The sequence below is a fragment of the Melospiza melodia genome, chromosome 18, assembly GCF_035770615.1.
Source record: "Melospiza melodia melodia isolate bMelMel2 chromosome 18, bMelMel2.pri, whole genome shotgun sequence".
Classification (NCBI taxonomy): Eukaryota; Metazoa; Chordata; class Aves; order Passeriformes; family Passerellidae; genus Melospiza; species Melospiza melodia.
Genome location: NC_086211.1, coordinates 14356989 through 14383940, shown reverse-complemented (window position 1 = coordinate 14383940; position 26952 = coordinate 14356989). Strand labels below are relative to the sequence as shown.

The 26952-nt window shown below is 45.0% G+C and overlaps 1 protein-coding gene across 2 annotated transcripts in view; it reads left to right on the top strand.

The window, feature by feature from the left end:
• CLUAP1 (clusterin associated protein 1) overlaps window positions 1-26952 on the top strand; it is a 63740-nt gene that overhangs the window by 12038 nt on the left and 24750 nt on the right. For both annotated transcript variants that reach the window (XM_063171257.1, XM_063171256.1), the window contains exons 6-8: window positions 9365-9448; window positions 10983-11116; window positions 12522-12663. In XM_063171257.1, coding sequence (XP_063027327.1) covers window positions 9365-9448; window positions 10983-11116; window positions 12522-12663 — 360 coding nt within the window. The remainder of the gene's footprint in view (window positions 1-9364; window positions 9449-10982; window positions 11117-12521; window positions 12664-26952) is intronic.

Here is a 26952-nt window from a genome sequence, read left to right as displayed (position 1 = left end):
ACTTGTCAGTGGGGCCATGAAGAGCTCTGGAGTGGGAGCCTGCTCAGAGGTGCCTTAATTTCTGAAAGGATTGGATTTCCTAGAGAGAGCAGGGAGCTCGTGTTCCTTGTGGCTGAGCACACAAGCTGGGGCCAGCTGATCCTGCCCTGGTGCACAGGCTGTGTTTTGCTGAAAGGATTTGGTAGATGGAACTTGTTATCTTTAGGAAATGACCTTCTGTGCCATTAGCTCTGAGTGCATGGCCTAAAGGCAGCAGGTGACAGTGACAGCACAGGGAGAGCCTCCAGAGAGCTGCAGAAGATGCTTTTGGGCTCTGTTCCTTATGATTTGGGGCTGGTTCCAAGGTTTTTCAGTGATTTGTTAAACCTAAAGGACCCATTTTTGGCTGATGTGTTAAATGCCAAGTTTAGTACATGCAACAGACTCGAGTGTGTAGCAAAGCAAACAGGATTCAGATTAAAAGTCAGGAGGCTGCAGGAAGCAGTTTGGCAGTGGAATTTGTAATTTTTAATTATCATCCCCCAGCTCTGCCTTTCACCTGAAGTATGAAATTTGCCCATGCCAGGAGAGGCTTGGAGCCAAACACCGCTGGGTTTTTCCATCACTGTTGGGTCTGGGCTTCTTGTCAGTGCTGAGGGCAGTCAGGAATTGCCCTTCCTCATCTTCCTCATCCTCCTTGGATCCTTCATGAGGAGGATCAGGAGAGCTCAGCAATGGCATCCTCTGCCTGCCCTTCCCACCCCATTCCAGGTGGGGAAGAATTGAAGCTCCTTCTGGCTTTGGGTGGGGAGTAGAGCTTTGCTGGTAGACACCAGATTAGTTGCCATTAAAATAAATGTTACTTTTAGTGCTTTTGAATGTATAATAACCAATAATAACCAATTTCCATTGGTTATTTTCTTCTGGCAGTGCCTGGCTAATTAATGCTCACACTAGTTAGCACTTCCAGAGGGTTTGTGCTGTTGGAGGGCAGGGGAGCAGTGGTTTAGTTTTTTATTCCATTTTATCTCCTGAAACCTGTTGCATGTGCCAGAATCTATCAACAGCTGTCATAGTGTTTAAAGGAATTTGAAAACATGGGAGTTTTATGTTCCCTGAACCTCTTTTCTCTTTCTTTTTCCAATCCATTCATTTCCAAATATTTAAATAAAAGCTCTTCCTACCTAAGCCTCAACAGGCTGATGATAAATCTTATTTCTATCCTAAGTGAAGATTTTCATTTTCCAGGAACTATAAAGGAAATGCCAGCATTTGGCACTAATGGGTTGACTTGATCTGTTTTCACAGTCTGAGCAGCTTTTGGGGAAAGATCATTGGGGAAAAGTGAAGTAAAACTCATTATTTCCTTTGGAAATGTTGACTCTAATTTGCTCCACAACCTTTACCTTCTTTGTTGGAGTCTTTTTGTACATAATTTGGATAGAAACTGTGTAGAAGAAATTCATGCATTAGATAAATTTCACATTGCTCCTAGTCATGAAACACTTTTTAAAAATAAATTACTTTCTGAATGAAAACAAATTCCAGCTAGAGAAGAATTTAGGGGAATGGTTCTGTTAGATTTATTGGAGGTAGAGAGTGCTGTAAATGTATGTACATATTTTTGGGGAAGAGTTGAGGTCTGATTTCTTGGAAATGTGGTTCTGTGCCTTTCTGAAGCTTTTGCAAATACCTTATTCCTTGACTGAATATACAGTTCTATATATTCAAACTGCTTCCCAAGTTCATCTGTAATGCTAAAAAAGAATCTTTCATTAACAACAGAGGAACAAAACCTACAGGGTGTGCTGAATTCAGATCATGGGAGAAAAAAATCCCAAACAGCCCCCAAAGCTGGATTGCCAGATGAAAATCCCAAATATAATTTTGAGTTCTGGGGGAGCTGTGTTGTTTCTAGCCCAGCTGTGGAGGAGCACAGTGCAGGTTGTTGGTGTCCTGTGGCAGTGTAGAGACACAGAATTTTTATTTAAAAATACATTTAAGCATTACATTTGGAAGGTAATTTGCAGCTTCCAGTCTTGCTGGTCCAATCCTGGAGCACAGGAATTGCAGCTGGGATTTGTGGAGTTTAGTGGAGCTGATGAATGAGTTTGGTACCACACAGTGAGATCCCTAAATGAAAAGCCAATTCATGCAAATTCCATGCATGGTAAAATAAATCTTCATCTTTATTGTTTCCTTTCCTGCCAGGGGCACTTTCTCTGCATTTCATTGCTGTGTAACTTTAATTTTCAGAATATTTACAGTTACCTTTGCAAGAATAACCAGGCATGGTGAGATTTTGCATGGAGAAGGTGGGGTTGATTTGGATTTGAGACGGGCATGAGAGATTTTGTTTGGATTTCTTTTTGTATCTTCCTACACAGTACTAAATGAATGGAGAAAAGAAGCTGTTGAAAATACCAGTCTGTGATTAAGGCTGTCAAACCCCAAATCAAGAAAAGTAGCAAGGGAATTAATGTCAGCACTCAGGCAAAATGCAGCACTGCTTCCCCATGCACTCCCTTCTAAAGGATTTACACAGCTGCCATTCTGCACATGGAAAAAGATGCTGGAAAAGCCAGTGGTGCTCTGTACCCTAAAAACATGGCAAGGTGGGGGAAATGGCCACATTAACCTTTGTGGGAAGGGAGGGGTGATGAGCTGGTGCAAATCATTCTTCAGCTCAAAATAAAGCAGTAATGAGACTTTCAAGGGCAGTTGGCCCCAGCTGAGGAAGGGTTCTCTTGAATTATCCTATAATGGAAATTCCTGGCTGTTTTTAACTCTGAGTGCCTCCCACTCTGCTTCTGCCAGAGGTCCTGGCCACACTAGCAGGAGCCTGTCAGGGAGCTGCCCTGCTCACACTTGCTGAATTATTGGACATGGGAAGATAATGGAGCAAAAAATATTCCAAAAGAAAGCTGCCACTGTGCTGCTGGCAGGCAGAAAGATTTCTGACCTTCTCTGGCTTGTTTTCATTTTATTTACCTCTTAATTAGCTGGAAGCCCTGTAAAACTGAACAAAAATGAAAATATTTTCTTTTAAGGCTTTTAGCTTGTGCTGAAGATGAACGATGCAGTGGGTTTGTGTTCTAATGCTCCTCTTGGCACTTTTCCCATCTGTGCCCTTGAACAAAGTGTTTATTCCCTGTATCCACTCCTGTAAATATTGGAATTGCTGAATTTGGTGGGTTAAAGCTTTTAACAGCCACGTGAAGTATTTGCCACTCTGTGGGGGATAAATTCTGGGCACTGCTCCCTGTTATTGTTATGGATGCCCACAGCACCAGCCTGTTCCCAGACTGATGGGAGGCACTGAGAATCTTGTTACAGCTCAGCTGGGAAAGGCTGGAATTGAACTCTTCACAGAGCCTGAGGCATTTAGAGCCAGCTGGGGAACTGAGGCACTGTTAGCTCAGCCCCAGCCTTGCCACTGAGGACATTTCACTTGGATCTCTGTATTCCCACCTTTTGGATTAAAGAGCTTTTCCTTTTTTTTCCCTTTCCTTTTTCCTTTTTCCTCTTTTTCTTTTCCTTTTTCCTTTTTTCTTTTCCTTTTTCCTTTTTTTCCTTTCCTTTTCCCTTTGCTTTTTCCTTTTTCCTTTTTTTCTTTTCCTTTTTTCCCTTTCCTTTTCCCTTTCATTTTCCCTTTTTTCCTTTCCTTTTTCTTTCTCTTCCCTTTTTTCCTTTCCTTTCCTTTCCTTTCCTTTCCTTTCCTTTCCTTTCCTTTCCTTTCCTTTCCTTTCCTTTCCTTTCCTTTCCTTTCCTTTCCTTTCCTTTCCTTTCCTTTCCTTTCCTTTCCTTTCCTTTCCTTTCCTTTCCTTTCCTTTCCTTTCCTTTCCTTTCCCCCCCTTTCCCCCCCTTTCCTCCCCTTCCCCCCCTTTCCCCTTTTTTTCCTTTCCTTTTCCTTTTTTTTCCCTTCCCCCCCCTTTCCCCCTTTCCCCTTTTTTTCCTTTCCCCTTTTTTCCCCTTCCTTTTCCCTTTTTTTCCCTTCCCTTCCCCCCCCTTTCCCCTTTTTTTCCTTTTCCCTTTTTTCCCCTTTCCTTTTCCCTTTTTTTCCTTTCCTTTTTCCTCTCCTTTCCTCCCTTTCCCCTTCCCTTCTTCTTTCCCTTTTTCTTTCCTTTTTTCCCTCCTTCTTTCCCCCTCCCAGCCCAGCTGCTGGGGGCAGAGGGAGATGTGATTTCTGAGGTGGCTGCATCACTCCCAGCTCTTTAGAACTTTATTGCAAAAACTCATTTTATTGGGAATGTTGGAAGCATTTTCCTGCCTGCCAAATGTTCCTTCTGGGTATGAGACACTGCCTGAGGGAGGCTGATAAATGAATTTCTCTAATTTCCTGGGTTTTGCTTACAGAGCTGCCACACACACAACTTGTAGTGGAAATTTGTAACTTGAAATTGCCACAACTCTGGAGAATTACTTGGTTTGCTTCAGTTTTTTTGAACAGTCCTGCTTCTAACCCAAGCCTAACCCATCACTCTGAGGAAGAGGGCTTATTGCAAACTGGGAATCCAAAATTAACCCTTGCACCTGTGATCCAGTGTTGAATCAATGTAGCTTTAACCAGAACTGCAGTTGTGTGTGTATATTTAAAGTCAGAAATCATTTTGTTTGGCCTTCCCAGGAGTATTTAGCTTGAAGAAATGGCATCAGCTGTAAAGTAGGGGGTGGCACATTTCTCCTGGCATTTTGGGAATGGTTATGTCCAGTGGAAGGTGTCCCTGCCCATGGCAGGGACTTGGAATCAGGTGAACTTTCAGTCTCTTCCAACCCTGCCCTTTTTTCCTTTGTGAACCAACCAAATGAGGCCATTTCTAGCTGATTGCATTTGGAATTTGTTTGGAATTTGGAATTTTGGAATTTGGTATTTGGAATTTCACTCACAGGCTTAGCTTCTGCTCTGGAACAAGAAGTTCCTTGTCACGTTCCCACAGTCTGGAGGAGACATCCCAGGCCACCTCCTGGCCAAGGAGCCATGAAGTGACCTCCTGTAGTGCTGAGGGCTGATCCAAGCTCTGCCAGTGCAGTCTGCCCTCAAACCTTGCACAAAGTCAATGAAAGGTGAGGATTCTGAGGGTGTGGAAGGATCACCTGCTGGGGCACATGCTGGGGTTTGTCAGCTGAGCATCAGCTCCAGAGCCAGAAGATGGAGGGAGCAGAGCAGTGTGAATTCATCCCTGTCAGAAATCTTTTAAGTTCCCTTTCCTGCCTCAGCAGAACCATATGCGAGTTACTTCTGATTCTTTCTTATCCATTGAAAAATTACATTTTCCACTTGCTCCTCTCTCCTTGTGGCATGGGTTTTACCTGCTGGCATGGCTGAGGGTTTGAAGCACTGATTGAGGCCCTGCATTGCTGAGCAGGGAAATATCTTTGTGGACACCCTTTGGCTGCTGAGATGAGCATGAAACCAAGCAGCATAGTCTGGAAGCAGCAAAATTCTCATTTGCCATGACTTTAATGTCTTAAAGAGGCAGATGGGCTGTTGGGAAGGGTCAGATTCCTTCAGAGGGATGAATGTCCCTCATGAGCCTCCCTGTTCTGATATAACAGTGCCAAATCATCCCTGGATTGGCCAGATGTGATCCCAGCATGGGTGAGTGAACTCCCTGAGTAACAAGCTCCTACAGGAGAGCTTTGTGGCCTTCAGGGACACCTGGAATTCCCTGGGAGCAGGGGTGTGGGGCTGCCTGGATTGAGGCTGAAGTGGCAGTGAGGAATGCACAAACTTCTGTGTGCATCAGACGTAGAACTCCTGGAAAGCAAAGAAAGATTTAACCTGAACTCCTGGAAACCAAAGAAATATTTAAGCTGAAAAACTCAGAAAAAGAATCATGGAATGGTTTGGGTTGGAAGGGACCTTGAAGATCACCCAGTTCCACCCCTGCCATGGGCAGGGTCATCTTCCACTATCCCAGGTGGCTCCAAGCCCCATCCAACCTGGCCTTGGCACTTCCAGGGATGGAGCAGGCACAGCAAGACCAGTCTGCTAGGAAAAAAAAAACTTTATTTTCTGTTCATTACCACAAAAAATGTGTTTAGAAACCTCTGCTAGACCTTGACCACATCAGAACATGTTATTACACCACATTTATCATCAGTGACTTGCATGCTGGTCATGCCTAATTACTTCTCTTGGTTGCTTCCTGCAGTTTAGAAGAAGAGTGCATCCATCTTTCCATACATCAGGCACACTGAAGCTGCTTTATCAGCTTCTGGTCCATGAAAATGGAAATCCATTGTCAGTTGGAAATGCCTCCCTGGGCATATTTGCAGAATGGGCTTTGCAATAGTGGCTCTTCATTGTTAACTGGGAATGAAGCTCAGTTAACAACTGGGGAGGGATTCCCAGTAAGGGAAGTGGTGGGTGCATTTGCAAAGAGATATTAAAGACAAAACTTTGCTCTCTGAGAATGTTCACAGGGTAACAGGAAATGGCCCAGTGACTGTTACCCAGGGAAGCTGTGACAGACATCCACAAAAAATATCAGTGGTTTTGATAGACTTAACATATATTTATGTTTCCATTATATTTCCACTATATATTACTATTTTTCCATAATATTTAATATCTTTTCCACTTAGACTTGCTACTCCAGAGAGTCAAAGTCAGGTTAGTGGCTCTGTTGTAACACTGAAGTTACTCTGCCCATTCTAAGGCAGAGTTTTAGGGATGAGCTGTGTGCACAGAGGATTCTCCTCTCCATCTCTTGGGGTGGGAGGGGTTAATTGCCCTGAACTTCTCCTTTCCCAGGAGTCTGAAAATACAAATTCCAGCTTTCCACTGCTCTGCATTTCCCTGACACATTTTTGCAGGCAGGTGTGGCTGGGGGACTGAACCTTGTAGAAAATTATGTGGATTTCTGTGCCAGGCTGTGGTGTGTGCATGGAACTTCAGGGCTCTTAGAAGGAAGGCAGAAGAAGGAAAGAAATTAAACTTGCATTAATTATTCCAGCTAAAAGGGCAGATCCTCAAAGTTTCTCCAAACCCATCAGCTCCCTGCCCTGCCCTGTTCATGTTTTGGGGTGTTTCACCAGGAGCTGCTCAGGGAGTTGTTTATGATTACACACTGCAGTCCTTGCTGTTCCTTTGACCTCTTTGCAAGTGGAAAGGACAAGAATTCCCATTCCTCTGTTGTTTTGTTTGAAATGTGTTTGCTCTGTGGCCCAGACCCTCTGAGCCCAGTTGGCAGGGCAATGTGTGTGCACCAGGCTGGGCCTGGCAAGGACCTCACAAATAAACTGGGATTTTGCTGGTCCTGGCAAAGACCTGAAAAATAAACAGGGATTTTGCTGGTCCTGGAAAAGGCCTCACAAATAAATGGGATTTTACTGGTCCTGGCAAAGACCTGAAAAATAAACAGGGATTTTGCTGGTCCTGGCAAGGACCTCACAAATAAACAGGGATTTTGCTGGTCCTGACAAAGGCCTCACAAATAAACAGGGATTTTACTGGTCCTGGCAAAGGCCTCACAAATAAACAGGGATTTTGCTGGTCCTGGCAAAGGCCTCACAAATAAACAGGGATTTTACTGAGCTTCTGAAATGGTAAATGTTCCCAAACAACTGAGCTACATTATTCTTCCCCACCCTCCTCCAAAAACATTTATATATGGAATTATTTGGGAATTTGTATTGCACGTTTTGTATCCTATTTCTACCCAAATAAACTTGCTGCTTTGGAGTTTGTTTTTCTCTGCACTTCACGAGCACTTCAGGCAGTGTGAGCAGTCACTGCCACCAACAGATGTACCTGCTGTCACTCTCCCCAGCAGAATGTTTGTTCTCCTTCTTTTCTCATGCCAGGAAAATGAGCCTTTGTGCAGCATGTGCTGGGGTTGCTCAGACACCTGATCCAGCAGAGGAATAAGCTCAGCACAAAAAGCTGCTTTTATTGTTTTGCTGGATGAGCTGCCAGGTTGGGTTCACCCTGCAGTTCCCTGGAGTTGGTGGGAAGGGATCAGGCTCTGCTGGAGCTGAGCTGTGCAATCTGGAGAGTCTGGCATGGCATCTTAGCAAAGTTATTCAATCTGCTTCCAGAATTCCTCCTGTGGTGGCCTGGGTACAGCTTGTGGCAAAGTGCACAAAGCATTTTTAGGTTCTTAATCAGGTATTTTCTAGAGAGATGATTTCTCCATCTTTATCCACCTGTTACCAAGTGTTTTGCCAATGTAAGATTGTTTCAGGGACATCTGCAAAATTCCCTCTCCTCCCTTCCAGTGCCAAGCAAGTAATCAGAAGTTTTTATGTAATGACCAGGTCAGTGTTTAAGGCATCAATTAGACAAGTGCACAGCCAAGCTTATGTGTCCCCAAATCTGCTGAGAGGGATTTTTAAAATCCTTTGGGATCTAAACAAGGATCACTGGGGGGGTCTTGGAGGAGTCTGACTCACTCAGAAGCAGAGATGCCCATAACATCTGCAGTGTGCAATTTTCACATGGGCATGGGAGGCACATGGAATATCCTGGGTGGGAAGGACCCACAGAGATTATTCAGTACAGGACACTCCATAATCCCATCCTGTCCTGGGAGAATTGTCCAAAGGCTCCTGGAGCTCTGGCAGGGTCAGTGCTCAGAGTCCACCTGGGACAGTGTTCACAGGGGTTTTCAGACTGGGGAGGAGATGAGGATCTGACTCCATGTTTCAGAAGGCTGATTTATTATTTTATTATATATATTATATTAAAACTATACTAAAAGAATAGAAGAAAAGGTTTCATCAGAAGGCTGGCTAAGAATAGAATAGCAAAGAATGATAACAAAGGTTTGTGTCTCAGAGTCCAAGCCAGCTGACTGTGATTGGCCATTAATTAGAAACAACCACATGAGACCAATCCCAGATGCACCTGTTGCATTCCACAGCAGCAGATAATCAATGTTTACATTTTGTTCCTGAGGCCTCCCAGCTTCTCAGGAGGAAAAATCTTAAGAAAAGGATTTTCCATAAAAGATGTCTGTGACATCCACCTGCCTGGCACAGTTTGGTGCCTTTGTAGTCCCTGTAACTCCACACTTTTGGGACACTGTGCTCCTCCACCTGCACTGGTGTTTTCATGGGTTGTACAGGTGATGGAATCTTCTGTGCTCCACATGTAAAATCACAGCAGTTGCCAAAAATCTGCCTTCAAGAATAGCTGCAGTCAGACACAGCACTCACCTCATTTGGGAAAGATGCCTTGATTGCTTCCTCCTGCTCATCTCAACTCACTTTTTCATCATCTCCTGGTCTCTAAATCATCTGAGCCTTGGTGAATAAACACTAAATCCTACCCCATTTATTATGCAGATGATCCTATCATTGTTGCTTGATCACTCTCAGTTCTGCATAAATTAATTCCTTTGTGTAGTGTTTAAATATATTGGTTCATTTTATTTCATAGGAAGCAAGGACAGAATCTCTTGGCAGACCTTTGGAGATAAATGAGGCTGAGAAGGTGATGAAAATTGCCATTAACAGCGTTCTGGTAAGCAAAATATCATTTATTTGATTGCAAAATTATCATTTTTCTGCTGCAAGAAGAAATTAGCTCTTTTTATCAACAGCCTGGGGTAAAGAGTGCCAAAGCCATCACCTGCAGCTGCAGTTGATGTATCTAAGAGCTGCTTTTATCCCCTCTTGTGAGGGAAAACACATTGTAGTCACATTCCCTGCCTCTGTTACGGGCTTCACTCCAAAGCAGGGGTTTTTATTTCCCTACAGGAGGGATAAAAATTGCCCAAATCAGCCCAGAAATTACACCCTGTACCTTGTGTGAGCCCTGTGACCTCTGCAGAGTCAGGGCTGCAGGGAGGGACCTCAGAGGTGCCTGGGCTGTGGGAGCAGCTGAGCTGGCCAGGGGTGGGTGAGAGCTGCCCTGTGCCACTGAGATCCTGCCAGGGCACCCTGAGCTGCTTGCTGGGAAGGGCTTTGTGTCTGTCCTGAATTTTCCAGCTCTGTCCTTGCTCCAGTGCCCGCCTTCCTGAATTTCTGAGCCTTCAGCTGCTCTGTGTGAGGAGGGAGTTCATTAACTCCCAGTTAATGAACTCCCTCTCAATTATTTCACTGCAAACTGTATCCAGTCCAAGAGTTTGACTACAAGAATGGAGTTCCAGGTTTAAACAACCAATGGATAATCAAGAGAGATTCCAGGAAATCTGCTCACAAGCTGTGTGAATACTAAATTTGTTAATGTACATTTCTTACTCCTCTTCTCCATGAGAGAGGATTCCTGGCACACACTCAGCTCATTAATCCTGGCCCACTTCATGGAATGACCTGTTGGAGCTGAGCAGCACCAACACTCACAGCTGGAATTCCAGCAGTGGAATCCTCCCTCCCCCTCAAAAGATGCTCATGGTTTCTTTTTCTTGAGCCTGAGCACACTGGATGTACTCAGCAGATTTGAATCAATTGGAATATTCCCACTTCCCCTCCTAGTCCTTGTAGCACATGTTGAAATGTTCAAGATGCTTCCCAGATTTTGAAAATAAATGGATAAAACAAAACTTTGGAAAGGATGAAGATATTCAGATATAGGAAGTTCTTTATAAAACTGATTTGTATCTTGAAGAGAAAAGAAACAAACTATGGAAGCTTAAAATTCCCTAAAATAGTACCAAGAAACAAATGCATTTCTCATCTGTTTATTCAGAGAGAATCGTGGAATCATTAAGGTTGGAAACAACCTGAATGATTCCATTAAGATAAAATCCAAAAAGACCTTAATGATGCCAAAAGAGAGGCTTCTTCCTGCCTTCTGCTGCTTCCTCAGTGAGAAGGAAAACTAAAGTTACAGCTGTGGGGCTTTTCCTTCTTTAAGAATGTTGGCAAAAAGAAAATCAGGTATTTTACATTTGCAAATGTCCAGTTAGTTCATTATCCTGGCCACAAAGAACTTTTGAATTTCCATTGCCTACTTGAGTAAACACAGATGAGATTATCCAGAACAATGTTCAGCATCTGAAAGATAAATGTAATTATCCCAGTGCCAGCCATGGTTCACCATCCTTCTCTTTCAGGAAGAAGTCCAAAAGACCAAAGACATGTTGAATAATGTGGCTTTGGATGAAGTCAATTTGGAAGCCAAGATTGAAAAACGAAAATTGGAGCTGGAGAGGAGCCAGAAGAGGCTGCAGACCCTGCAGAGTGTTCGGTGAGATCATGAACTGTTACCTACTGCAGGGAGGAGGACAGGGAACAGAAAGGGTGGAACTGGTGCCAACAGCCCCTCTGTGCCCACAGCCTTCTGCTCTTCACCACCAGTTTGAAAAATTCCTTCTGCAGCCCTTGTTAGGATCAGATCCTCTGGGCACTGCTACAGTCTGCCAGAAGATTCATAGAATGACAGAATCCCAGACTGGTTTGGGTGGGAAGGGACCTTAAAGCTCATCCAGTGCCACCCCTGCCATGGCAGGGACACCTTCCACTGTCCCAGGCTGCTCCCAGCCCTGCCCAGCCTGGCCTTGGGCACTGCCAGGGATCCAGGGGCAGCCACAGCTGCTCTGGGCACCCTGTGCCAGGGCCTGCCCACCCTCACAGGGAACAAACAATTCCTCATTCCCAATATCCACCCTAAACCTCTCCTCCTTCAATCTGAGCCCATTCCCATTGTCCTATAACTGCAGTCCCCTCATGCTGAGTCCCTCTCCCTCCTTGCAATCCCCATTGGAGTGTTCAGGTTCACAGCTTGGGTTGATTTCTGGCCCTTAATTAACTTGCAGGTTTATACAATCTCCAATCTGCCCTAATATTAAAAAAGAGGAACTATTAGGCAAGGGAGTGGTGGAAGGAATGACCTGGATTCACATCCCTGTTTTATCAGCACCACTCTGCAGGATGTGGATTGGGTGGGTGTGAAGCTCTGAGCAGCAGCAGCAGTGGATTTTGGGGTGCATCACTCAGCTCTCAGGTGTAATGACACCATCACTTCATCATAATGTTTAATTAACCCTGTAGTGACCCAGGACACTTTTGTAGCAAGGAAGTCCCCAGCAAAGTCTACACACTTAGTGCAGTTATGGAACAGCAGCATAAATAATCTAACATTGCCTTCTGAGGAGGCCAAAATGCTGCCTTTGTGTCTGTGTGAAATGAAAAGGGAGTTGTACACAAAACCCTTCTCTATGCTTCATGTAATTCCCAGGATTGTTTAGTGAGGGGCTTTTCTTGACCTTTTATTCTCTGAAGCAGTGTGAAACCTTAAAAAAAGGAGGTTTTTTGGTTTAGTGGATATGGAAGGGCAGCTGCAAAGCCAATGTTAACCTTAAAAAAAGGAGGTTTTTTGGTTTAGTGGATATGGAAGAGCAGCTGCAAAGCTAAAATAGCATTTCAGAATTCTGTATTTCAGAGCAATATTTATAGAGCCCTAGAATCACAGAATGGCTGGGGTTGGAGGAGACCTTAAAGCTCATCTCATTCCAAGTCCCTGCCATGGGACAACTCCAACTGTCCCAGGTTGCTGCAAACCCCAAAAAAACTGGCCTAGAGCTCTCCCAGGGATGGGGCAGCTCAGCTTTTCTGGGCAAATTTCACTGAGTTCCCTGTGCTTGCCCTCCCAGGCCTGCTTTCATGGATGAGTATGAGAAGATTGAGGAGCAGCTGCAGAGGCAGTACAGCACTTACCTGGAGAAGTTCAGGAATCTGACCTACATGGAGCAGCTCCTGGATGATCACAGACGGACAGAGCAGGAGATGTTTGAGGTAGGAAGGACTTACAGCCTGCAGAGCAACAGAAAATGTTTTAATCTCCTTTTCCAAAGCAGCACATCAGGAGTTGATTGAGTCACTGGCAGGTGAGGGACAGTCCAGTGACTGTGGCTGCTCCTGGCCAAGCTCAGCTGCTAAAGTTAAAGTGAAACCAGTTAAACCAGTTCACTGATGGCTCTTGCCAGTCTCTGCCCCCTGACTCATTTTCAGCTGCTGGCTTTTGTTCATGAAGAACGTTTTCAGAATTTCTGATCTTCCTTTTGCTGCATACAATGGATGTTTACTCCTGTTGTCTGCTGATGTACAAGGGTGTCTCAGCACAAGGCTCTTCAGTCTCCTCAGAGTATCAATAGAAACAGCCAAGAGCAACACTGAGGAGATCAGATGTGCTGGGATCTTCCCCCTCACAGACTTCACTCTTGTTTGGCAGAATTCTGCCTTCTCTTGACTTACTCAGTTGTGTCAGGTCAGTGTGATTCTCTTTGTGGATAATTGCATCTGTATCCTGTTTTGTTCCAGACTTTTCTTTGGAGTAATACTTTCAGCTGGCCATTCCTTCAGCTTCCAGCAGGTTCTTGTTTTATTTTCATCTTTCTCACAGTCATTACCCACTCTGTCTTCTGTTCATTGAAAACACATTTGAGTGAACCCTCTCCCCTGGGATCTAATGCTGCTGGGTGTGCTGAACCTGAAATTACAGAATCACAGCATCCATGGGGTTGGAAAAGACCTCTGAGACCACTGAATCCTACCTGGGACCCATCCCCACCTTGTCACCAGCCCAGAACTCTGAGTGCCACATCCAGGAATGGGGACTCTGCCACTCCCTGGGCAGCCCCTTCCAGTGTTTAACAACCTTTTCCACGAGGAAGTTCCTCCTGATGTCCAACCTGGACCTCCCCAGCACAACTTGAGGCCATTTTGTCCTGTCCCTGTTCCCTGGGGGCAGAGCCTCACCCCCCCTGCTGTCCCCTCCTGTCAGGAGCTGTGCAGAGCCACAGGGTCCCCCCTGAGCCTCCTTTGCTCCAGGCTGAGCCCCTGCCCAGCTCCCTCAGGAATTCTCCAGACCCTTCTCCTTGTGCTGCAGACCCTTCCCAGTGCCCTGGTCCCACTCCAGCCCCTCAATGTCCTTTCTGTTGTCAGGGGCACTTTGGCTGTGGCCTCATCAGTGCAGCCAATTAACCCATTGTTCATCAATGCTTCCTCATTCCACCACCACCTTTTGGACACAGGGAAAACCATCTGTTGAGAAGTCTCAAATATTTTGCTGCATTATTTACTTGAGGGATAAAATATCTTTTCAAAGCTGATGTGGGCATTTGGTACCTTGTTCATCCCTGTGAAGCAGTTTCCCATCAAGCCTCTCTTCACAAGCACTGGCTCTGTACAAGTTTTTTCATCTCCTATCTGAAGTCACTTCTAGCTCTCTGTTCCAGTTCTTCACCATATCCTTACCCCCCACTCAAAAAAAGCCTTCAATTAAATCATAATTTTGAAGTGAAGCCTAAAATCTGATTTATCCCTTCTGTTCAAATGCCACTGAGACTTCACAGCCAGAGGAGAAATGCTTTGAACTGAGCTACCTGAAAGTGTTTATGAATTCAAGTGCAGAACTTTGTTAATGAGTTGGTGCTCAGCTCTTTGGGGATTTTTGTTAAAAGATAATAAGACAAAGAAAAAGCCTTTGTCATTCACGGCTGTGCCGTGATTAGAATATGGAGAGCACACTTTATTTCCCTTTTTTCTCCTTTCTCTGACACTCCTGGGACCCTACCCATATGGTTGAGCTTGTGGTTGCCTAGGATAAGCAGGGAACAATGCTTCAGTCTAGTGCAGAATTAAAAAGTATAAAAGCTGATGACAAAAAAACATTGATTTGCTTCGCACATTTCTATCACTTGTACCTAAAAATACTTGGAACATATAAAGGACGAGGCTGTGACCATCTCTTTGTGGGCAGGAGCAGTGACTCAGGCAGCCTTTGCTGCAGGAGAAGAGGGGGGTGTGTGTGTCTGTGTGTGTGTGTCTCTCTCTCTTCCAGCCAAATATTCAGAAGTGCTGGAGTCCAAACTGGAATTTGAAGCCATTATGAGATGTTAGTCCTCAAAATCAAACTCCAGCACTTGGGGACTGAAAGAGGCTGAAGAATTTAATCTGGAGAAGAGAAAGCTCTGGGGAAACTTGAGAGCAGCCTCCAGTGCCTGAAGGGGCTCCAGGAGAGCTGCAGAGGGACTGGGGACAAGGGATGGAGGGACAGGACACAGGGAATGGCTCAGACTGAAGGAGGAGAGGGATGGATGGGATATTGGGAATCCACTGCTGCTGCTGCCCAGAGCTTCACACCTAGCCAATCCACATCTGCAGAGTGGTGCTGATAAAACAGGGATGTGAATCCAGGTCATTCCTTCCACCACTCCCTTGCCTAATAGTTCCTCTTTTTTTTTTTAATATTAGGGCAGATTGGAGATTGTATAAACCTGCAAGTTAATTAAGGGCCAGAAATCAACCCAAGCTGTGAACCTGAACACTCCAATGGGGATTGCAAGGAGGGAGAGGGACTCAGCATGAGGGGACTGCAGTTATAGGACAATGGGAATGGCTCAGACTGAAGGAGGAGAGGTTTAGGGTGGATATTGGGAATGAGGAATTGTTCCCTGTGAGGGTGGGCAGGCCCTGGCACAGGGTGCCCAGAGCAGCTGTGGCTGCCCCTGGATCCCTGGCAGTGCCCAAGGCCAGGCTGGGCAGGGCTGGGAGCACCCTGGGACAGGGGGAGGTGTCCCTGCCATGGCAGGGGTGGCACTGGATGGGCCTTAAGGTCCCTTCCAACCCAAACCATTCCATGATTCTGATCTGGGTCCCAGCTAAACCAAGAGATTTGCTGGGGCACTTCCAAACCAGTGAGGGGATGCTCTGTTCAATCCATTTTGGGTTAATCTCTGGCCAGCCTGGAGCACAAGGATGTGTCTGTCACTTCTTTCAGTCTGGATCTGCTTTTCAGATTCTGCTTGTCAAAGCAGCACTTTGGCTGCTTTATGGTGAAGAACTGTGGGTTATTACATGCTTAAAAAAAATAGAACATTTTGCTCCAAAGCAATGCTTTGCTTGTTGTCCTACAGTTTATAATCTTGTGTCATTTTCAGCATCAACAGAGGAAAAAATAACAAGGATAATTACATTTAATCTATTTTAAAACACACTCACTCCAGCTGTCAGAAACACTGCAAATTATGTTGATTTTTTTTCCCCAACCCTGATTTGTCTTTTGTTCCACCAAACAAATCTTAATTAACTTCTGCAGTAGCAGCATGAGGCAATTCTTTTATCATTGCTGTGTATTTGCTAAAGAGCTTGCCAGCAAAAAGCATCAGCAGAGTAATTAGATTAATCCAGCACTCCCTGTGCTGTTCTGAGCTCTGGTTTTGGGCCCCTCTCCTTGATTTAATCCACATTTTCAGGAGTTTTTGTTCTGATTGAGAGCCTGATGCTGTTGCTGAATAATGAGCCTGCTCTGTGCTGCAGTTGGACTCAGAGTGGTTGGGTATCCACAGCCACCAACCTGGGCCAGAGTGCAGCTCCTAATTAGCAAAGTGATTTCAGGATTTTAATTAAGTGCCACTGAGCAGTTGAGGCATGCCAGCCCCTCCAGAGCTGCTGGCTGTGTACATTTTCAAGGTGTTTTGTCCATGCTGAGTTGTCCATCCCCATGGGGTTCCTGGTGTTGTCCTGAGCCTCCTGGTGCTTTGCCTGGCCCAGGGAGCAGTGGTTGGGGTGTGATCAGTGGGAGGCTCCTGCCAGCACTGACAAATCTGTGCTAAAAGAGCTGCCAGGCTGGTGGGGAGGCTGAGCCAACAGTTCATTGGTGGTGAAGCAGCTCCTGCTGAGCACCTGCCTGTCTGATGTGGCACCTGCTGAAATATAGGATTAAAAACCACAATTATTTGGTCATTATCACCTGGAGAAGGCAGAAGTCCACACATGATTTGTCTTTCCAGTGAGTTTCTCACACTTATTGACAGCTGTCATGCACAACTTACTCCTGGATCCAAGGAATTTAAACAAGGGCCTTTTGTCTTTGCAGTTTCCTTTGCCTCCTTTACCTCTTTGATTCTCCTTCTGTTTCTTGGTGCTGTTCATGGAATTAATCCATCTTCCTGCAGTTCTGTGCCAAGGTGTGGATTTATGAGCTGTGTCTTCTCAAAGATTGGGTCATATTTTTCTGCTTTGTAAAAAGATTCAGCACAGTTAATTCACTTTTACCTTGTTTCTAAGATGGAGTTGTTTCAGTTGTTTAGACACAGAAGCTATTAGAACTTTGGCTGTTCTAAAAAACCCAATTTTCAGGAGTTTTTCAGATTTGGGGGTTGGAATTCTCTCTGGATTATAAATGAATGCCTCTCTTTTAAAGGACAGCACAGGCTAATACAGTTCAAAAAGGTGGTTTTGGCATTAGCTTATGTAATGCCAGAATAACTTGGCAATTTCCCTCAGCATTTGCCTTTTCCCTGGAGAGAATGTGCTTATTCTTTCTTGTGCTTCTCAGAGGACACCCCAGAAGTACTTTCCTCTTCATCTGCTTTCTCCTAAGGTATTTTCAGACTGTTTTTGTGCTGCTTGTGTGTAATCTCAGCTGAGGAGTGCCATGAAGTGCTGGACACGGGGATGAGGATGTTCTTAGCCACTCAGTCCTTTATCTTTGCTTTGGGATTGCTTAAACTGCTTTTCTTTTCATCATTATGGAGTTTCCAAGGGCATGTAGAGATAGAACAAAGGGGAATGGGTTCAAAGTGAAGAAGGAGAGGTTTGGATGGGATATTGGGTGTGGTGGTGTTTGCTGGGGTCCCAGGATGAGGGAGGAGATGAGAATGTTGAGTCCCTGTTTCAGAAGGCTGATTTATTATTTTATGATACATAGCACATTAAAACTATACTAAAAGAATAGAAGAAAGGATTTCATCAGAAGCCTGGCTAAGAATAGAAAAGGAATGATAACAAAGGCTTGTGACTGACCAAGACAGTCCAAGCCAGCTGACTGTGATTGGCCATTAATCAGAAACAACCACATGAGACCAATCCCAGATGCACCTGTTGCATTCCACAGCAGCAGATAATCAATGTTTACATTTTGTTTCTGAGGCCTCCCAGCTTCTCAGGAGAAAAAATCCTAAGGAAAGGATTTTTCATAGAACATGTCTGTGACAATTGGGCAGGAATTGTTCCCTGTGAGGGTGGGCAGGCCCTGGCACAGGGTGCCCAGAGCAGCTGTGGCTGCCCCTGGATCCCTGGCAGTGCCCAAGGCCAGGCTGGGCAGGGCTGGGAGCAGCCTGGGATGGTGGGAGGTGTCCCTGCCATGGCAGGGGGTGGAATGGGATGGGCTTTGAGATCCCTTCCAAGCCAACCCATTCCATGATTGATTCTATGAATTATCAGTAAACAGCCCTTCATGATTAATCATGCAATTCCAAATAAACAAACTGTGTTGTGACTTACCCTTTGCAACCTGCCCTCCCCACATAAAATCCCCTTTTCATTCAACTCTTTTTAGCAGAGCTTCTGAATATGCACATCATAATAAACAGGGACATCAGTTCTGCTCCACTCTGATTCTCTGCTTTTTGCACTGAACTAAATTCACCATTCCCACTGGGACAGCTGTTTGCTGCAATAGCCAGCACAAGGTTAACATGACAAGCAGCTGGTTACAGTCTTTAATCTTCTAACTAATGTGCATTTGAATTATGACTGCTTTAAACATTTTACAGGTGCCAGGAGAGCACTCCTGGTGCAGCACTGCTGGGCTGTGTGGAACATCAGATGTAAAATAAGCACAGGCTGCTGAATTGCTGGTTGCTTCTATTTTGGCCTTTAGTTCAGTGTGCAAGGCGCCAGTATTGGTGCACTGAGACACAGAAACCAGTGGGGAAATGGGGAAAAAATTAGAGCAGGGGGAAGGGAATGCACAGAAGGAGAAGGGGCAGTGGAGCGTAGGAGAAAAGGACAAAAGAAATTATTGCCTGAGAAATGATGATCACAGAAAGGAGAAGTGGAGATGGAAGGTGGGAGGGTGTGTGGAGAGTGCATCAGGGAAGATGAAAAGGTTCTGTGTGCATTTATTCCACTGAAATAAAATTCTGCAGTGCCCTGCCAATACCATGGCAACTGCCCTGAGGCAGGTCATGCCTGCCTGCTCCTGGGGCTCTGTTGTTACTCTCTCCCATTAAAGCTGTGGGAGAACTTTTTGGGAAATGCAAACAATTGAGATCAGTTCAATTATCTCAGTCAGATCGACTCAGTGCTCAAAGATCTGTGGTTTCATAGGGATTATGTGGATATCTGATGTGCCAGTGGGTGACAAACTTGCCTTAGGATCCCAGATTTGGGGCTGTTTGACTCACAGCTTCAAGCTCTTCATGTCTGACACACTCCAGAGCTTATTTTATCACAGAGCTAGAGATGAAACAAGGGATTATTGAATCCCAAATCACTTACAGGCTTTTCTGAGCAATGGAAAAATTCATATTTTGCCTCCAGGAGCCCTTGAAGGGTAAAGAGGTTCCTTGTGCCTCAGGGCTTGGTGCTGTGGTTGGCTGTGAGCCCTCTGTAAAGGTTTCTCAGTCTGGTTCTTTCTTGCTGCTGTTATAAATCTGTGCTAATTCTTTTATAAATTAAATCCTCTGCACTTGGGGAAGGAACAGAGAGGATGGGCTGAGTTTTCAGGGTGAGTTTGTCATGAGAGCAGCTGTTTCTGTGAAGGGTGAGATGTAACAGCTCTCACTGACTGCATGGCTTGGAAATCCATGGATGACTGTCACAAAGAGAAATCAGAACTTTCTGATCTCTAATAAATTCAGTTCTTCACTTGTCTCACTGAATTTCTTGTGCAGTGACTCCAGAGGAGAAGCAGCAATGCATGAGAACAGTCTCCAGTGTATTCCAAAGTGCTGCTTTGTAGGTTTTAAATCTTCTTTTTATCCAGCTTCAGTTGAGAAGGAGATTAATAAGTGTCTGGTTCATATTATGGTCTTCCTGCCTTCCCTGTATTATCCTGTTGAATATTCACAAAGACTTTAGATGTCTGAATTATGTAACAAAAATCACTTGAAATTCACTCAGAATAGAGACAATCAGATTACGTGAAACAACACTGATCAAGAAGATCAATTTATATTTTTCCCCAGAGATCAACATTTAAAGAATTGAGAACCATTTAAACAGGTTGAAAGAAAAAATCTGAAATAACTCAATTTAGGACTGATGTTTGGTGCTTTGCACCAAATGACATAAGTGGGTAGTGTTAAAATGATGTACAGGAAATTGAGGAGGTTTATGCTCTGCTGTAGGTATTTAGTGGGGAAAAGGAGCTGTGAGAGTGGCATTTTCATTTGCATAAACATGCATAATCTGATCAGCTGCAAAACAGTGAGGTCTGAGTCTTTGAACAGGAAAATAATTCTCAGTTTTCTGCCTGTGTGAGAGCAATTCCTCACTGAGTTCAGTGAGTTGTGGAAGTGGCACGCTGTGAAAGGTGCCCCTCTGAGATAAATGTGCTGGCAGCAGCCTTGGCAGGGGCTGGCAGTGCCCTGTGCAGTCCCTGCCTCCCCTCCCAGAGCTCTGGGATCCTTTGGAGAGGATCCTGATGTTGGGATAACCCATGGGCCCAGCTCTGCATTGCAGCAGGGTCACACATCAGGACATGGAAAGTAAAAAATCCCAGGACAAACTGCACCCCTTGCTGCCTGGGGGCTGGGATCACATTTATTCTGCTGGAAATCCACTTCCATTCCCATTTGGAATGGACTTTGAGCAGGATGTAGTTCCAAAATCAATGTGAACCTCCATTGTGAGACTCCCCTGGTTTTATTGAATTTGCTGACCTGTGAGTCTGAGTCTCCTCCTCAGGCTTTTTTTCCATCTGTGAGAGGACTGAGGAGGAACCTGCCCTCAAAGCAGGGTCTGAATGCCCCTGGCAGTGCCACATTCCCTGGAAATCCCTGCTGGTGCCACCTTCTGCTGGGAAACTCCAGAGAGTGCATCCTGCATCAGTTCCTGCTCAGCACCAGGGTGTTTAAACCAACAGCTCCACTTTCCTAATCCCTGGAGTAACCTGCAGTGGAGCTCTCCTGTATCCCTGCTGTTCCATGGAGGAGAGCAGAGCATGGAAACCACAGAAGCAGGAGGTGAAAGCTGCTGGTGTTGTCCATTGCTCAGAAATTATTTACCTGCTCTTTTGTGTTAAAGAACTGATGGAAGAGCAGTCCTAGAAGCTGTGTTTGTCACCTCCTTGCCAGAAAGGTTTGTCTGCATCATTACTCACCTGCCCTTCCTTCTCCAGCCCACCCCAAGGACATGTTTAGAAATAGTTTTATTCCAGTCATTTTAGGAGTAGGTAGAGCATTGTCCTGGGGAGCAGGAAGTGGGAGTGCAAATGTTTTCAAGCTGGAGAAATGACACAAAACAGGTCTGTGATTCCTCTCTGACAAGAGTTTGAGAGAGGCTGGATGGTGCTGCCACTTCATTTGGGTGGGAGATCAGGAATAAACTGAAGTGTACCCCTCTTGAAGATGCTCTTGCTGTGGGAAATGGGGGTTGCATTGAGATAATTATCTCTAGATAAAAGGCAGCAGAGTCCATTATCAGTTCCTGGAACCCTCAAGTCCATCACCAACAGCTGCCCTTTAATGTGGTAAACACTCTCCTTGAAAAGCCAGAGCCATCCTGACCCCCTTGAACACTTGAGCTTTGTGCCACAGGCAGGGATAATTCAGGAGTCTGGCAGGGAGCAGGCAGTGACTGCTCTGTGCTGCTGAACAAGGCACTGCTGTGCCTCCCAACTTCCAATCTGTGTTAATTTGGGTGATGATTTCTTCAGGCACTGCAAAGTGACCCCAGAATTGTACATTAATTCAAATAAATTACACATCCAAACAAGATCACTTGTAAGATCACTACAATAAAGTTGTAATCCATGAAGGGAATGTTCAATGAGCTGTTATTGAGCCATTAGAATTCATCCCTTCCACAAAAGCAAATAGGAGAAATGGAGAGTTGGCATTAGGGGAAATTTGCATTGCATGTAATGCTGGTACAGAACACATCTGATACACAGATGAAGTCCAGCTTCTGCCATTTTATTTCAGGTAGTAATGAAGTTGTCTGTGTTATTCCTGACTTAAAACTTCTTGTGTGAAAGGATTTTAAATGGAAAATTCTGGGCAGAAAATGTTAGTCTGGATTTATTTTTTAACTTTTTCCCTTCTGTTTAGATTTCTCTCAGTGCTGGCAGATGATAAAAAGGCCTGTGCCCTGCCCTGGTCTCATGCAGCCTCTCCCAGTGCCTTCCCAATCCTTCTGCCTCCTGTGTCTGTCCTGCCAAGGGCACTCACACAAATCCCCAGCAGGGAGCTCAGTGCTGTTCCCTTGGACTCCCTTGGCTCTCACCTGTGGTTCCTGCATGGGCCAGGAGGACTCCTGACACCACAGAAGGGTTTGGGTTGGGAGGGTGTAAGAGCCAAAATGAGGGATGTGGGACTCCAGGCAGCTCTCCAAAATGCAGTTTATTGTATCCAAGGTGTCACAGCAGTCCAGGGTGGTGGGTGACAGAGCTGTGCCCACAGCTGTCAGCTCCAGCTGCAGGCAGGCCTGGAGACCCTTTGGTTTTGGTTACACTGCATTATAGACTTTTCTTTGCTGAGCATCTTAATACAGCAGAACCAATCTATACCTTAACTTTTATCTATAGCCTATCATAACTACTATAATTACCATATTCATGTTACTGTTCTCCAATCACTAAAAGTTAGTACATTACAGTTTAAGCTAGAAGTTGTTTTTCAGTTTTCTGAGACCTTTTTTCTACTTGCAACTTTGCTGCCTTGTTTGCCTGTGCTCTCTTTCTGCTTGGTAAAAACATCTTCTTGTTTGAGGTGGGTTTATCCTTTGCTCTAAGTCATAAAAACCCCTTCTAACTAACACACCCTTTGCCTCCTTGGTTATCCAGTGAGACTGGCTCAGCAATTCTTTTCTTCTATATCAAAACTTGCTTCCATCTCTATTCCATCAGACCCTACATTGAAAATTCTTTCTGCTAAGCACACACATATCTGTGAGACTTCCTTGTCAAACTTTCTTCCTTCCCAACAGGAGGGACCTTAGAGCTCACCCAGGGCCTTGGGCAAGGACACCTTCACCAGCCCAGGGTGCTCCAACCTGGCCTTGAAACCAGCACAGCAGTGCAGAGAAGTATTTGAGGTGGAAAGTTTTGAGCTGGGCTTTGTTTGTTGTCTTTTGGGGCTTTTTTAATAGAAAACCAGTCAACTAAATCACTTTTAAACCTGCTTTCTTAGTCACTGAATGACACATTCATTCTGTCCCTTGCAAGGTCAGCTGTGGCATCAGATTTTATCCACTCCAGTCCCCAGAGCCTCCAGGGACAGACTGTGCAGTCTCCTGGGGCCAGCTGTGCACTGTTTGATCATTCCAATAAAAAACATGCACTGTGCACAGTAAAATGGGCAGAGAGGTTTAATATTATTAATATTTGCATTAAAAGTCACTCCAGAATTGTGCTAGGGGGAGAATGACTGGATTGAATGAGTAAATTACTCATTTACTGTGTGAGGACACAAGGGGAGAGCTTAGAGAGAGGCAAAGAGAGTTCAGACTCTCTTTGAGTGAGAGCATGAGCTGATCCAGGTCAACAAACACATCCCACAGGTGAGAACAAACAAGGAGAAGCTGCCATTCCTCACCCTGGGTGATCTCCTGTTGGGTTCCCAGTGGGAAGGTGTTGATGTCCAGGTTTTGGACATCTCCACTTCATCTATGGCTACTGCAGGGCTGGAGCTGGATGGAGTCAGGACTTGCCAAATAATTCTGGGAGCTTTAGGAAGAAGTGTGTGAAAAATGTTAAACCAATCTGATTAACTGATTTTAGAACAGTTGCTGGGGGCTGGTTTTGAATGCACTTCACTGCCTGGCTCTGTGCAGCCTGAGCTGGTGTCTCTGAGAGCTGCATTGGTGTAAATCAGCCAAAAATCCAATTTTTCCCTGGCTCTGCCTTCTGCTACAAGTGTCACCCCGTGTGAAGGCTCTGCTGGGCACCTTTCCCACACATCCCTGATGGAAGTTTTCCTTCCTAAAGACTTTCCTCCAAAACAAAGTTATCATAACTGGTAATAGGACAAAGGGAAATGGCCTCAGGTTGTGCCAGGGGAGGCTCAGGTTGGATATCAGGGAAAATCTCACCACAAAAAGGCATGGGGACATGCACTGGTGGGGTCACCATCCTTGGAAGCATTCAGAAAACAAGTGGATGTGGCACTTGGCTCATGGCTGACAGAAATCCACCTTGGTTTCAGAAGTATTTTCCAACCTTAATGATTTTGTGATTCTATGAAAACCCATGCTGTTTTTTTTTTCACTCTGCTAGCTTTCCTTGATGAAACATTGGCCTCACATCAGAAAGCATTTCTGCTTTCCCCCTGATTTTCTTGATGGCATCAAAGATGCTCCATTAATTAACACATCTGTCCTTGAAAAAAAGGAACTTTTCAAGGAACTTCTGAGGTGTTTTGATGACTCCTCTTGATGAAAATGCCCTTTAGCAGTGATCTAACAGGTCTAATTGATTATTTGGATAAATGTGAGTGTTGGAGCTGGTGTGCCACAATTTATTAGGAGACCCCTGTGGGATCACAGCTGATTCCTCCTTGTGTTCCCTACAATGGATGCACTTGTGTTCAGGCACATGAGGTGGGATCCCATTTGTTTTGCCTTCACAAGGAACACTCCAGAACCTGTTCACAGTGCCCTGTTTCTTGTCAGCATCACCATCATCATCATCACCACCATCATTCCCTGCCTCGTTCAAGGCCCTGCTCACAGCTGAGCCAGCCTGATGGTGAAGGTTCTCCTGCCCCACTGTTTCAGGTGGATCTTGTCTCTCTCCCACCATTCCTCAACAGAATAAAAAGGAACAAACCCTGCAGCACTGCAGCCAGAGCTGGTCAAACATGATGAGAGCCATGATCCCATTCAGAGCAGGAATTTTGGGGGAGGTATTTAATTGTGGTGCAGCATCCAGGAAACATCATCTCAGCTCCAGGTGGGTTGGTACCTCCTGTTTCCAGGAACTTCAGTCCCTTTCCTGTTGGTCTTGGCAGATTTCCTGTCACTGAGTGTTGCCACATTCTCATCAGGCTCCTCATGTATTACAGTGTCCTGAGTGGGTCGGGTCGCTGCTGGTGGTGAGAGAGATGGTGAATCTTGTTTCTTGATTAGAAGGCTGGATTTATTGATCTATAATATATAATACATTATAATTATACTAAATAGAATAAAGAGAGAGATTTGCAGAGCTGCTGCTAGCTAGGCTAAGAATAGAAAGAAAGAATCTATAACAAAGTTGTGTCCAAGGACTCAGTCCCTAACTTGCACCCATGATTGGCCTCCAATTATAAACATGGGAACATGAGCTAATCAAGGTGCCCCTGTTGCTTTCCACAGCAGCTGATAATAATTGTTTATATTCTCTTCTGAGGCCTCTGCCTTCCAGAAGACACAGAAATCTGAAAGAAAGGATTTCTGTGAAAAAATGTCTGCGACACTCATGGCTTCTCCTCATCCTTTATCTCCCTCCTGCTGGAAGAGAGGCCACTCTCTTTCCAAAAGCAGCTGCCTCAGTGTGCAGGAGCTGATCTCAGGTGCTTTGCTCAGTCACAAAGCAGGGAGCAGCTGCCCAGATGAAGTTAGGGTGAGCTGAGCCCTTCAATCCAGCAGCAAATTGGTTTCCTTCCTCCAAGGGTACTCCAGAGCAATGTAAATCACTCCAGAAAAAAAGCAGAAGGAAACATTGTTTTCCCTTGCTAAGATGAAAACATTACATACTGAGAGATTTCTGGGACTGGGAGAGTGAGAACAAAAGGAATAGCTAAGGCAGAAATTGAAATGCTTGATCCAAATGCAGAAAGTCACTGAGCTCCAGGTGTTGTCCTGTGCATTGGTACTTATTCTCTTCCTATTTCATCCACTCCTTTCCCTTTCCTCTCTCTTTAGTGGTAATTGTGTTTGCCAGCTGGCTGCAGGGCACAAATTCTTTATATTAAAAATCCTGCTGATGTTTTTTAAAAAAAAAACAACCAAAACTTTGAGGTTAGCTAAAGAAAAAAAAAAAAAAAAAAAAAAAAAAAGGAAAAAGAGAAAGCTGAGCTGTTTTAAATAGTCAAATTCTGCATCATTTTTGTTCTTCCTGCTTTTGAGCTGTCAGACTTGCTGCTTTGCCATCTGCAGGGGCAGAGTTGTCTTCAATCTCGTGATTTCTCATGAATTCCAGCTTGATGTTATGGTTTAACCCAAAACTCAGGAACATCAGGAGCACCATAAAGGACAGGGATGAGGGGCTGGCAGTCATGTGGCTTCTCTAAATCCTGCCTCACTGCCCTTGAGGCAGTGGCAAAGCAAGTTTTCTGTGGGTCTCCTGCTGAGGGATTTTCTCCATGGCCTCTGTTTAAAAGCAAAATTACTCCAATCACCCCTCCCAGCCCAGAGCCTGCACAATGGAACCCAAAACTGTTTTACTTGTGCAGAGGGCAATAGATCAGAGCAAATTTAAACATTCTGACACAATTTACTGCAAAGACTTTCACAGTCAGGTGGAAAATCATCTGCTTTGCCAGTTGAAGAAGATGCAGAGTGTCTGAATTGTCCCATTCCAGCTCCAGTCTACAAAAAACATTTATTTTGTGTGCTGGGCAGGTAACATTTCCATAACAGCAGAAAATGGGCATGAAAAAAGCCCAGTTGATTGTAAACATAAGTGAAACTTATTTGATTTAGATTCTTTGTGTGTCACCAGAAGAGCTCTGCATTTCCTGCTGCTCTTGTCTGTGTGGGCTCTGTGTCACCAAGGGAGGGTGGGGACACCACTGGTGACTAAGGACACCCTTGTGCTGGCAGCAGGGACAGGTCATTAGCACTGAAAAGCCATTCTGAGCTGCTGGGATGAAACTTCTGCACCTTTTGGCCTCTCAGCCAGTGGAAGAGGTTGCCCAGGCAGGCTGATCAGTCTCTCCCTTGGAGATCTTTAGGAGCCAATAAACTCCAGCCCTGAGGGATCTGATCCCATTGCTGGTCCTGCTTGGAGCAGGAGGTTGGGCTGGGACTTTAAAAGGTCCCTTGGAGCCACGGTTATTCAGGAAGTCTCAGTGTCAGCCCTGCCTTGCTGCAAAAATTGGCAAAAATTCCTCCTTTGGGCAGATTTACACCCAGGAGAAACTGCTTAATATATGG